The sequence below is a fragment of the Rattus norvegicus genome, chromosome 7 (genome assembly GCF_021556685.1).
Source record: "Rattus norvegicus strain SHRSP/BbbUtx chromosome 7, alternate assembly SHRSP_T2T, whole genome shotgun sequence".
Classification (NCBI taxonomy): domain Eukaryota; kingdom Metazoa; phylum Chordata; class Mammalia; order Rodentia; family Muridae; genus Rattus; species Rattus norvegicus.
This window is the reverse complement of record NC_141540.1, coordinates 32,817,300-32,830,582: the sequence shown is the minus strand read 5'-3', so window position 1 is coordinate 32,830,582 and position 13,283 is coordinate 32,817,300. Positions and strand designations below refer to the sequence as shown.

At 43.6% G+C, this 13,283-nt stretch overlaps 2 protein-coding genes across 2 annotated transcripts; one reads left to right on the top strand and one right to left on the bottom strand.

The window, feature by feature from the left end:
* Positions 1-100: 100 nt before the first annotated feature.
* On the bottom strand, positions 101-11,272 carry Arl1 (ARF like GTPase 1). Its single transcript, NM_022385.3, has 6 exons — positions 11,176-11,272; positions 9,156-9,293; positions 6,698-6,779; positions 5,188-5,299; positions 760-938; positions 101-385 (listed from the first exon to the last, which is right to left on the bottom strand). Exons 1-6 carry the CDS (start codon positions 11,177-11,179, stop codon positions 355-357), a joined length of 546 nt encoding a protein of 181 aa, NP_071780.1. The 5' UTR covers positions 11,180-11,272; the 3' UTR covers positions 101-354.
* Positions 11,273-11,643: 371 nt separating this feature from the next.
* On the top strand, positions 11,644-12,431 carry Rps12l4 (ribosomal protein S12-like 4). Its single transcript, NM_001106777.1, has one exon. It carries the CDS (start codon positions 12,033-12,035, stop codon positions 12,429-12,431), a length of 399 nt encoding a protein of 132 aa, NP_001100247.1. The 5' UTR covers positions 11,644-12,032.
* Positions 12,432-13,283: the final 852 nt, after the last annotated feature.

The window sequence follows — 13,283 nt, the reverse complement described above, 5'->3', positions numbered from 1 at the left end:
TAGTGTTTATACAAACAAGATGAAACCACTAATTTAAAAGTAGGACGGTTCCCCCAAGAGTGTACATTCTTTAATAGAACTGTATCTGAGTAAGAATTCCATACAAATAGAATATATACCTTAACACAAGAAAACAAGGAAGAAATATTTTACATTACATAAACCATTTGGGTGATTCGATCAAGCTAACCCTCTCACCAGATACTTGCTTTTTATATTTATTACAAATAGTGAAGTCAGGTCTGTATATGCTAGAATCACACAGTCCCTTCCACCAGTCACGAGAAGTACATCTGACTGGTTCAGTGAGTCTGTGACGGAGCGTTTGGTTCACAGGCGCTGATGTGAATGGACTCACTGTCTGCTTTTCAGTGTTTCAACTAACCTGGAGAAAGGAAGTGCAATAGTTACCAACTCACTTCAAAGTACACAGCATGAATGGTAATAATATAAACTTCACAATGGAGGTGCACTAAAAGCTCTTTAGATAACAAAGATTAATACAGATCAGAAGAGAAACACCAAGTATCTACTGATTTTTATTCTGCTTTTTCTTTTTTTGAGACAAAATCTGAAGTAGCCCAGGCTAGCTTTGAGCTCACCCAGTAACGAAAGGTGGCCTTGAGTTCCTGACCCTCTTGCCTTGCCTCTGAAGTGTTGGGATCGTAAGCAGGCACGGTCTGAGTGCAGGTATATACATTTACTGTTATATACTCTGCTATTACTACTGGGTTGGACATACGCACACACGATACTTGCCATTCCATTGCCTCGTCGAGGCCGGTGCCTTTGGTTGCTGACGTTTTAAAGATCTGCCACTTCCGGTCCTTCAGGGCGGGTAACCCAAGCGCATTGGCCATTTCTGAGGGCGTCATGGCCTGCTCCATGTCCTGTTTATTTGCAAACACCACTAAAATGGCTTTCCTCAGCTCCTCTTCCTAAGTAAGATAGAAAACGATTTCATTTCCTCTAATTAATTTGCATTCGAGTTTGGGGGGTGGGGGGATGTGTGTGTGTCCGTATTCCTGGACAACTCTAATTCACTGGGTCGTTAAAAAGAAAAAAGAAAGACATGAAGTGTAAGGGAGGGAGGGTGGGGAGGGAGGCAGAGTGGAGAGGGAGGCAGGGTGGAGAGGGAAGAAGGCTGGGAAGGGAGGGAGGCAGGGTAGGGAGGGAAGGCAAAGTGGGGAGGGAGGGAGGCTGGGGAGGGAGGCTGGGGAGGGACAGATGGAGTAGAAGTAGAACAAGGAGGGGAAAAGGGATGTACGTGTACACACACACACACACACACACACACTCGAGACTTTATGGACACACAAGCAGAATGTCAAGCCCACCATGGACACTTCATGCATGCTAAATAAGACAGAAGCAGTCAAACACCAGAGTAAGAACCAAGTCTGCACCAGCCTGGCATGTGACAAGCAAGGTCAAGCCAGCAGAAGCTAAAGGCAAGACCCTCTCACAAAGAAGAACAGCCAATCCTCCCTCAATGGGTTCTAGCTAGTCCTGGCTTCCTGTTTTATTTGTTGATATTTACCATATCTGAATGTAAGTGGTTTGATTATAATGAAATCTATTCCTTTGTAAGCCCTTCCCAGTGTTTCAGAAAGGTTTTCCCAATCCAGAAACCCTAAGTGCACTCACCCTCTCATTCCTGTGGCTAGTTTTACAAAGAAGGCAAACCCTAAACTGCCTGTATGTTTTGTTTTAAGGTTAACAATACAAACTGGCGCTAGACCTAGATTTGACATAATCACGCCTACTGATAGAAGCAGAAGCTACGTCCTAACCCTGACTTCTGCTGAGCGGCACCCCACCCTGGTTTTGAACAAGTCTTTGAACTATGTAGCCCAGGACGGCCTCCCAAACAGAAGCATGCATCTGAGACTGCAGGCCTACCTCTGGGAGCTCATAAATCAAATCCTCCTGTTGCAGCTGACCTCATAACAATCTTGTGCAACCCAAAAACTATAAACTGAAGTTAACGGCTGGTTTCTTTGAAATGACACTTTATGTAATGTGAACCAGACCGAAATAAGCCGCTGCTGTGAAATCCATTATCTGTGACAATAATTGAAGAAAACGAGATCAAGAACTTCAAAGAGAGCAAGAAGTGTAAGGAAGGGTTCTCAGGGAGGGGAGGGGAGGAGAAAATGATGGAATTGTATTATAACCTCAAAAAGGAAAATATTTATTTTAAAAAAAGTCCTTTATAGCAAAAGCAATTCCACAGTTCCTAAAAACTAATTCCTTATCCCCAGGCAAGCATGGTAGCACACTATTACCTGAGAGGCTGAAGCAGGAATATGTCTAGGAATTAAAAACCACCATGGGCTACTACATAGTAAAACCTTGTCGAGAGACAGAGAGAGAGAGAGAGAGAGAGAGAGAGAGAGAGAGAGAGAGAGAGAGAGAGGGAAATCTTTATACTTTAATTTGATCTAAGAAGCTCATCAACAAGGTTGGGGATTTAGCTCAGTGGTAGAGCGCTTGCCTGGCAAGCGAAAGGCCCTGGGTTTGGTCCCCAGCTCCGTGGGGGGGCGGGGGGGGCGTGGGCGCGGGGCGCTCATCAACTATGCTACATTGTAAAAAAGTTAAGCACAGGTAAAAACTATTAAGTTTGTAACTCACAACTCCTAAGCCATTACAAAGCTGGTGGTCCAAGAAATTACAAGTCCACAGCCCTCTGCTGTGTTGCGGTCTATAAAGAGAGGGTCCCCTCACCTAGTCTCAGTGCTGTTTGAGGAGGGCTGGGAGGTGTGGTCCAACTGGAGAAGCAACGTCACTGGGAGCTGCCTTTGGGAGAAATGGTGCCATTTCAAGTTTCTCCCTGGCTCCTGCTTGCAGTGTGAGGCGTGCGCCCTCGGCTTCCCACTCCTGCTGTCATGCCTTCACTCCACCATCCGACTCTGACCCTCTGGAACCAGGCCCCAAGAAACTTTTCTGTAAATCGCCCTGGTCATGGTGTTCTACCACAGCGAGAAAAGAAAGTGACTAATACGCCTGAGTACCAAGTAGCCTAGAACTAGTTACTAAGCGTCAAATAACTGGGAAAGTGGGAATTTTAGACAAAGGTACTATCCATTTAATTTTTCAGAGCAAATTCTACTTGGCAGTTATTAAATGAATCAAAGCAAAATTAATTTTATTGTTTTATTTAATGAATGCTCCAAATTTGATTGTCCAAACATTAAATTATAAATGATCTCAGTCAATAAAATGTATCGAGTACCTGTATATAGTTCAATAGTAGAACTCATGTACAAATTCAATCCCCAAAACCATTAAAAAATTAATTGCTAGGCATAGTGACCTTTAATCCCAGCAATTAAAAGGCAGAGCCAGGTGGATTCCTGTGAATTTAAAGAAAGCCAGGGCTACATAGTAAGACCTAATCTCAAAAACAAACACAACTGGTAGAGGTGGTGGCACAGCCTTTAATCCCAGCAATGGAGGCAGAGGCAGGTGGAGTTCCAGGACAGCCAAGGATACACAGAGAAACCGTCTCAAAAAAAAAAATAAAATAAAATAAAAAATGACAAGCCAAACAAACAAAAGCTGATGGCAAAACAAGATCGTGTCGCAGAGGAGAGGCAACAAAGCAAAGACCTATGAGACGGAGGGAAGAAGAGCTGTGACGGAAGCAAGCGCGGCGACTTCAGAGAGAGAGTTCCGAGAAAAGTGAGACCTTGGTCACAGCACAGCGGAGCCAGCAATCCAAAAACGCACGGCTGAGCACAGTGCTTCCAAACCATCCAAACCATCCAAAACATCCAAAAACAAGAACCTTAGAAGGCAGAGCGGAAGAGACGGCCCAGGACTGACCCCAGAGCACCTGCTCCTCCTCTCCCAGAAACTAAGTTCAGTTCTCAGTCCCCATAACAGTGGCTCCCAACCCCAGCCCAGGGGCATCTGACACCCTCTTCTGGCCTCTGAAGCACCAGCATACATACGCATGTAGACACAAACACACAGACACAAAAACAAGTCTTGTAAAAGTCACTGTGGGGGAGCAGGATAGCTCAGCAGGTAGAAGTTGTCTCATCAGCCTGGCAACCCAAGATACATCTTTAGAACCTACGTAAGTTAGAAGACAGCCAACTCTACATAGCTGTGCTCTCACCTCCATGTGCAAATGTGTACACACAAACATACATGCGCACTCGCGTACACATGCCTGCACACACACACCAAAAAAAAAACAAAAACAAAAAACAAAACCAACACCCTGGTAACTTTTTAACTTGACTTAGTTTAACTTACAAGCTCTGAACTTTCTAAGGCTCACGTAATGATTACAAGAAGCTAGAAAGCTGGATTATTATTCAATCTATCTTTCCAACTGTATCTCCAATAGGAAGTAACATGCACATTTTAAAAAGAACAAGAGGGATAGAGGATGGATACACACACACACACACACACACACACACACACACACACACACACACACCACGGAATGGCAACAGGTATGGCTCTGGTTAAGTTCACTTGCTGCTTATGCAGGGGTCGGCCCCCATTTGATCCCCAAACTCACAGAGTAGATTACAGCATCTGTAATTAACACCCCTTCCAGCCTCTTCAGGTGATAGTAAGTACAGAACCATACATGTAGCCAAACACACAAATAAATAAATAAAAATAAATCTTTGAGAGTTAGTCCGGTGATTAAGAGTACTTGTTGTTCCCGCAGAGGACCCAGGTTCAATTCCCCAGTACCTACACAATGGCTCACAGTCATTTACACCTCCCTGCCCTGAGATCTGATGTACCCTCTTCTGAACCTCCACAGACACCATGCATGTACATGGTCCACCCACATAATACAGACAAAACAATCATATAAATAAGTAAGTCTCTGTGTATCTGTGTGCATTTTAATGTGTTTACATTTTTATGAGCATGTTATATGCGCCATGTGTGTCTGCGGAACTGGAGTAACAGACCACTCAGCTGTCACCTGCACACTGCCTTACAGGTGCTGGCAATTGAACCAGGTACTCTGAGAGCAACCAGTGTTCTTAACCACTAACCCATCTCTCCAGCCCCCAAAAATGTATCTAAAAGAAAAGGAAAAGAAGGGAGGAAAGTATCCTTGAATGTTTTTAATTATTACTGCACATGGTAACATACACGGAATGTGAGTGATCCCTCTAGCTCCTTCACTCTTAACTGTCTGCTTACCTCCAACATGGCAACTAACTCTGACTTGGAAATGCCAATTCGGTCTCGGTCACAACTGTCAACGACATAGATGACTGCATCTGTGTTTGAATAATAACATCTCCAGTATGGCCTAAAGAAAATCCAAAAACATATCATCCCTTGCAAAATACCTGACATGTCAACTTACATGCTGGACTTGGTCAATGCTGGAGACGGGGGTTACATGCCACCCCTGCATGAGTTATGGTTTCTAACAGAGCCACATCCGGCATCACACTCAGTATGACTGGGTTGATAGGAGAGTGATAAACATTAAATTACAGGCCTAAAACTACAGTTTCAAGCTTTGAACTTCAGGATAAGAAGACACAAATATAATTTAAAAAAAAAACAGTAAATACACTGATAGAAAAATTACCCACAGACCTGATTACTGTAATTTATCAGTCTTTAACCAGGGATCCTTTTTTTTTGGTTTTGTTCTGTTTCCTGAGACAGTGTTTCTCTGTTCGCTCTGCTTGTCCTGGATTCACTCTGTCAACCAGGCCAGCCTCAAACTCACAGATCCTCCTGCCTCTGCCTCTCAAGTGATGAAATTTAAAGTATGCACCACAATTGCCTGGAATTTTAAATGTGACTTTTTATGTCCTTAACCACTGTTGACAACCAGGAGTAGAACTGTATACAATTAGAAACAATCTCAGAGCAGGGGGTGGCGGAGCACCTATAATCCAGCACTTGGAAGGTCGGGGCAGGCTTGCGTCTGTAAACTCCAAGGCCTGCTCTACAGAGCAAGTTCCAGGGTAAGCAGGGCTACATAGAGAAACCCTGTCTCAAAAAAACCAAGAACGAAATCATAATAATCATCACCTCAAAGTAACTTACCAAATAAAATGAATGGCTGAACGGCTGAGTATTTAGTGACTGTATTATAATCAATGTTCCTCCTCCCCTCCCTCCCCACTCCGTCTCCCTCTCTCTTTTATTTTATCTTCTATAAAAGTCTCACCCTGGCTATCCTGGAACTAGATATGTAGAGCAGACAGGCCTCTAACTCCGAGTCCCTCCTGACTCTGCCTCCCAGTGCTGGAACCAAAGATGTGCACCATTATTTTTAACAGCAACCTTATTACTACTACTCTAAATGGGTCCCCTAGCCACTGACATTTGCCAACTACTAGATTTCAGTTGGCTCCTGCATTTCTATCAGCCTGCGTGGACTTGCATGTATGCCAAACAGTGTCTCAGAGGGGAAAATGACAAAACCCAAACCAGGGCCAGTTTTTGAACCTTCTAGGTTCTTGTGAGAGAATTTTCATTTAAGTGACTATCTGAAAAATCGAGTTCCTTAGATTTTAATCACTGGATGCTCTAAGGACAATACATAGATTCAAATTCTACCACATCTTAAACAATATGACTCCTATCTAATTTCCAACGGGGGATATATTTCGGTTTAGTGTTGTCAGTGCTAAAAAGAGCCAGGAAATGTTAAATACCACCAAATGATCTGATGTTCACACCATACCTGATACTTGTCTGTCCGCCTAAGTCCCAAACTTGGAACTTGAGATTTTTGTATGTCACCGTCTCTACATTAAATCCAATAGCTGAAAGAGAAATCAACACATATGTAAACTGATATTCTCCACTTTCTCCACTCTCACAAAGTGTCCAACCCACTGAGTGTTAGCAACTGCTTGTAATTTTCCATCACATTATGGGTTGGATTAATATAACAATATTTTCATTCTCATTCATATTCTCATATACATATTCATATTCATTCTCTCTCTCTCTCTCTCTCTCTCTCTCTCTCTCTCTGTCTCGTTGGCTATCAGGCCCCAGATATCTGCCAGTGTGCCTCTCCACTGCTGGGATCATAATTGCGCACCACCACGACCACAGAGTAGGCAGTTGCTACCTACTGAGCAATCTCCCCAGGCCGGAAGTCCATTATGGTAACTACCCAGGTATTGGTATATAAGAGTTCATTCAGGAAGTCTCATTTGAAAAGTGGTTATAGATTCAAAAGCTGAAGCTCTGACAGACAGTAAATAATTAAAATTAATATAAAAGACTAGGCTCTAAATGCAATAAAGCCATGTTCTCTGTAGGCTGCAGCCTTACAGCCCCTCTACAGTCATCTCGAGAGCTCACGTATAAAAAGGTCACAGCTGGACAGTCAATATCTCATCCCTTTTGTCTGTCATCCTTAAGTGTAATGACACCACGCAGCTGAAACCAGAAATTTATTTTCAAAGAAAATCTAAATGAGGAGAAAGTAATGCTGAAAACACTTAGGGTAGAACACCTATAAAGTTTGCTCTCATTTCCTAAGCTTAAAAAAAAAAGTCAGGTGAGGCTTTTAATCCCAGGGCTTGGGAGGCAGAGGCAGGCCAGCCTGGTCTACAGTACAGAGTGAGTTTCAGCACATCCAGGGCTACAAAGAGAAACCCAGTCTCAGAAAATAGACAAACAAACCAAAAAAAAACATCAGAGTGAAAACTGACTTACAATCACCTCTGATTTTTGTTTCCTATCTTAACAATGTGCTGATGAATGATGTACTTGGCAGGTAAGTAGACATACGTATTACAACTGAAAAATAAAACCATGGCAAATGTAGCCAACTGAAAAGCACGTTCCGCTCTTCCTCAGAACTAGACAAGTGCAGGTCTATGGTCATCACTGTCAAGAACACTGTTTACGTGCAAAGGACGGGCATGGAAACAGCGCACACTGCCATCCATATGTTGCGTAGCACTGTGCACTGCAGAAGCCACAAAAAGCTACCCACGTGGAGAGGAGAGATGTCTCAGAAGTGAGAATCAAAGGAAATGAAATGGGCAGAAAACTGCAAAAGGAAATAACAGAAGCTACAAAATCCAAACATTCCTCCCTAAAAGCAAAAGAGAAAAACCCTGGATGGCTTAACAGTGACAAAATGGGAATATCCAACAGAGTAATTCAAAGCACACAATTTAAAATCTTCAGTAAATTCTATAGACTCTTCAATTTAATTAAAATGTATTAATCGGGGTTGGGGATTTAGCTCAGTGGTAGAGCGCTTGCCTAGCAAGTGCAAGGCCCTGGGTTCGGTCCCCGGCTCCGAAAAAAAGAAAAGAAAAAAAAATGTATTAATCGTATCTCTATAAATTTAGCTCAACAAAAAAACAAAAAGCACCAAGAGTATCCACCCCCAAGTAGTAAAATAGGGAGGACTATCTGCAGATAATAACTGTCTAAGACAGCGAGATAACAAGGCCATGAGCAGAGTTAAAATTAAAGTTCAGGGGGATGTTTGCCCGGAAACCGGGAAAGGGAATAACACTCGAAATGTATATAAGAAATACTCAAGTTAATAATAATAAAAAAAAAAAAAAAAAAAAAAAGTTCAGGGGTTGGGGATTTAGCTCAGTGGTAGAGCGCTTGCCTAGCAACCAGAAGGCCCTGGGTTCGGTCCTCAGCTCCAAAAAAAATAAATAAATAAAATTAAATTAAATTAAAGTTCAGGTGTTTCTTCTCCTTGGTTTTCAGGTACCAGGTCATTTCAAACTTGGCTTCTAAAATTCCCATTTTTAAGAAGTGATCTACAGAATTACTTAAGAGAAATTGCACTGTGATTCGAGTAATAAATATTCAGAAAAAGGTGCTTTGTGTGCAACAATACCAATTTAACATCTACGTACATCATTATACAAGTTGGCAAAGTACATCGTATGCCTGCTTTACTCCTCAAACAGTATCTTCATTAAGCAGTAAAGATTTAGTGACTTAAGCCAACTGTAACTCTAAACAGAGAAGCCTGTTTGTGTTCTAGACAGGTTCAGAACCTTAAATTGCACCAAAATGCTGAGTTTATTTTCTTTTAAATACTGTCAATATCATTTCCATACTAGAAGTTTAAAAACCTCTACCATATGACTCATTTATTCAGAAAGCTCTATTGGAAACATGGAAAGTTGTATCAAACCAATACTTACTGGGAATGGTAGTAACAACTTCTCCAACCTGCAATCTGTACAAAATTGTCGTTTTTCCAGCACCATCTAATCCCAAAATTAAAATCCTCATTTCCCTGGTTCCAAAGAGACTGGAAAATATACTTGAGAAAAAGCCACCTACAAGATAATAAAAACAAAAATGTATTTGACGTCATCTTATCAATTAGGTCCACGAAACATTTAACCTTGCCTTTTGAGAGCTATGTGCCTAATTAAATAGCAAAACACTGTCCTGGATGCGCAGGTAGCTACTCTTGCTTCCAGTGAAAGATGTAACTCAACAGCAAACACTAACACGTGAAGTTCTGAGGTCCTGAGAAACGTCAGGCAGGCAGAAGATATCAGACATGTAGACACTGCCCTCAGGAGTCCAGTTCATATCTATCAATAGAACAAGGACAGGGTAACTTAATGCAGTCTCGTCCTTACCCTTACGGCAGGAGACAGTGGCACAATTGAGTGCTCTGAGTGACAGAGCAGTGACTGTACAGGGGCAGTACCAGTATAAGCCTTCAGGGCACTCTCCATTAACCCACACAACCACCTCAACAAACTAGGTTGTTGTTGCTTTGTTTATTATTATTGGGGGGGGTGTATTTTTTGAGATAGGGTCTTTTACTTTATAGCCCTGGATGACCTGGAAATCAGCATGTAGACCAGGCTGGCCTCAAACTCATAGAGATTGGCCTGCCTCTGTTTCCTGAAACAGAGGAACTCATTTTAGACAGAAAGACTACATTCACTACTTTAATGAAATCTTCCCAGGAACCTTTATGTACCGAAGGCACCCTGAGATGTAAAAGTATTTGTGCCACAGATACTTGCCTTCAAAAGTCACTAAAGGGTTAAAAAAAAAGTCACGATATAAAGTGAGAAAATGGAAACTTGTCGGGAGGGTTAAGAAGGAGAATATGCTCAACATGCAATATACACTGTTACTACACACACACACACACACACACACACACACACACACACACACGTAATTTTAAAAATAAAAGGCAAAAGCCTTTTGGCTAGTGGTCCAATAATACCAGCTACTCAGGAGGCTAAAGCAAGAGCACTGTGAGTCTGAGGTCACCTTTGGCTACAGTGAGTTGTGTGAGATCCTATCTCAAAGTTTTAAAAGGGCTGGAACTAATACAGCTCAGCAAATGGGCACTGCCTAGCATATTCAAGGCTGACTTCCAACAGCACTCACATGAAGACACACACGCACACAGAAAGGAGAGAGGAAGAAAGAAAAAGATGTCACTTTGCTATTTGGGGGCGGAAATGGCACAATTAAAGCTGCCTACCCTAGAAAAACAAACCCAGAACAAGCAGTAGGCAGAAGGAATGGGTGTGACTTGACAAAGTCCTTTCGGCCATTTACAAGTCCAGAGGCGGAAAAACAACGCCGAAGGGTAATAGAGAACCGAACAGAATTACAATGTTTTTGAGAAAACTGAAGTATTAACAGGAACCGAAGAATTCCAACTGGAGCATCACCATAGGGTGCGCTCGGACGTCTACCGTAGTTCCCTCACCTGGAGAAGTGCGAATCTGCGAACCAACATTAAAATCTCACTCCCTGTCCCGCCGTACTCTCTCTCCCACTTCACAATCCACCTAACTCCACCATCTCCGCGGACAGCTAGCTACAGCGGGCGAGCAGACAGGAGCAAAGCAAGGAGCAACAAACCTGTCCTCGGGTTTCTAAAAGTGACGCAGTCCCAACACCCACACAGAAGCCATCAAACTTCCACGAAGGGTCAGACACCTCCGTGACCTGCAAGCTACCTGGCAGGCACCCGACGCTCCGTTCCGCCCACCCAACCGAGATGGGGATGCGGGATAAGGGGGAAAGGCCGGGCTGGGACCAGTTTGGACCCCGCGGGTGCAAAGGACCGAGCCGGGAGGTGGGGTCTCCCTGCAGGTGAAGAGCCAACGTAGCGAAGATCTGCCCGCGGCCCGGACGGTCCCTTCGGCCGACAGACGCCCTTCCCACGCTCCTCACCCATGATGGACCGCCGCCGCGCCCTCGCCGATCCTCAGTGACAGGCCGGGACTCGGCAGCGACTCCTAATTGAGCCGGGGCGCCGCCACGTCCACTGTTCCCAGACTCCGATTCCGAAGACGACTCCTCCAAGCCTGGTCAGCCAGCAACTTCCACGTCGTCCACTCAGCGGGGGCGGGAGCCAGAGCGAGAGGCCACTGCGACTGCGCGCCGAGCACGGCGATCTGGGCGTCCGAGTCGGCGCTTTCGACGCAAATTCCTGGTTCTCTGAGCGTAGCCAAAATGAACGCCACGTCTATAACAAAAAAAAAATTTTGAAGACCAAAAGTGTTTCCTGATTCCACTTTTATGGACAGTAAGCCCTTCTCAAATATTAAAATTGGACTCTTTCATATTAAATTCTGATATCAAATAGTGGCGAATCGGCTAACGAAAAATAAAAAGCTCGATGAAGCGAAGGCACAGAATGCTGGCGCAGGGTGCAGCGTCCTGGTGGTTGCAGATCCCGGTGCAGTCTGCGGAGGCGGTCCACTTTCCTCTAAATGCATTTTCGCAGGAGGAGCCAGGGTTACGTAATAATAACGAGAAAGCTCACCCGCACTCACTGCGTGCCACCAACACAGGGCACCCTCGTACCCGAGGTGCTTAATTTTTTGTTCTCTGGGTGGCCACCTGCCCACCTTTCCGCCTCCGCAGGACTGGAAACTTGCTACCTCTTGCGACTTGGGTTGGAAGTTACGTAGTTTTAGGTAGTGAAAGGGTTTGGTGTTTAAAATTCTTAGAAACGCTTCCTCTTCCTGCGCAGCCGCTCAGAGGCTCGAGTGCGCTCCAGGTTGGATCCACCTGTAACCCACGCCATGGCCAAGGAAGACACTGCTGCTGGAGTTATCATGGATGTTAATACTGCTTTGCAAGAGGTGCTGAAGACCGCCCTGGTCCACGATGGCCTAGCCAGAGGAATTCACGAAGCTGCCAAAGCCTTAGGCAAGCGCCAAGCCCATCTCTGTGTGCTTGCAGCCAACTGTGATAAACCTATGTACATCAAGTTGGTGGAAACCCTTTGTGCTGAGCACCAAATCAACCTAATTAAGGTTGATGACAACAAGAAACTAGGAGAATGGGTAGGCCTCTGCAAAATTGATCGAAAGGGGAAACCTCGTAAAGTGATAGGTTGCAGCTGTGTGGTGGTTAAAGATTATGGCCAAGAATCTCAAGCTAAAGATGTCATCGAAGAGTACTTCAAATGCAAGAAATGAACAAGAAAATTGGCTTACTTTCTTTTAAGTTCTTAAAAACAGAAAAGTACAATTATCTCAAATTCTTGAGTTTTCGCCGGAACTTTTTAGGAGATTTTCTTCCAAATGTAAACTTTGTATTGTTATGTTCTTCTTTATAATGAAAATGTTCATCTTTTTGGAAATTTACAAACTGCATAAGATTTAGTCTAACATTATTAGGGTTTTACTGATAAAACTATATGCATGTTGCAGTGTGATATGTATGAGGAGTGATTACTGTGAACATAGGCAAATCCTCATAATTTGTTTCCTGTATGTTGTGCACACTGAAATCTATTTGGCTTTTTTTTTTCTTTTCTTTTTTTCAGAGCTGGGGATCGAACCTAGGGCCTTGCGCTTGCTAGGCAAGCACTCTATCACTGAGCTAAATCCCCCAACCCCCTATTTGGCTTTTTAAAAAAAAAAAAAAATTATTTATTATATACTCTGTAGCTGCCTTCAGACACACCAGAAGAGGGCATCAGATCTCATTACAGATATTTGTGAGCCGCCATGTGGTTGCTGGGATTTGAACTCAGGACCTCTGGAAGAGCAATCAGTGCTCTTAACCACTGAGCCATCTCTCCAGCTCCTGGCAATTTCCAAATAGGCAGTGTATTGTTATTAAATACAGTCATCATGCTGTGACTATACATCTAATGGGTTTGTTCATTCTGTTGCAAAGGAATCTGTACTGCTTTACCAATGTATCTGCATCTGTGTTCCATCCACTGACAGTCACCGTTGTGCTCTCTGCTTCTGAGTTTCCTCCATAGATTCCACCTATGAATTAGATCTCCCAACACCCTCAGAGGTAGAAATGTATGATTT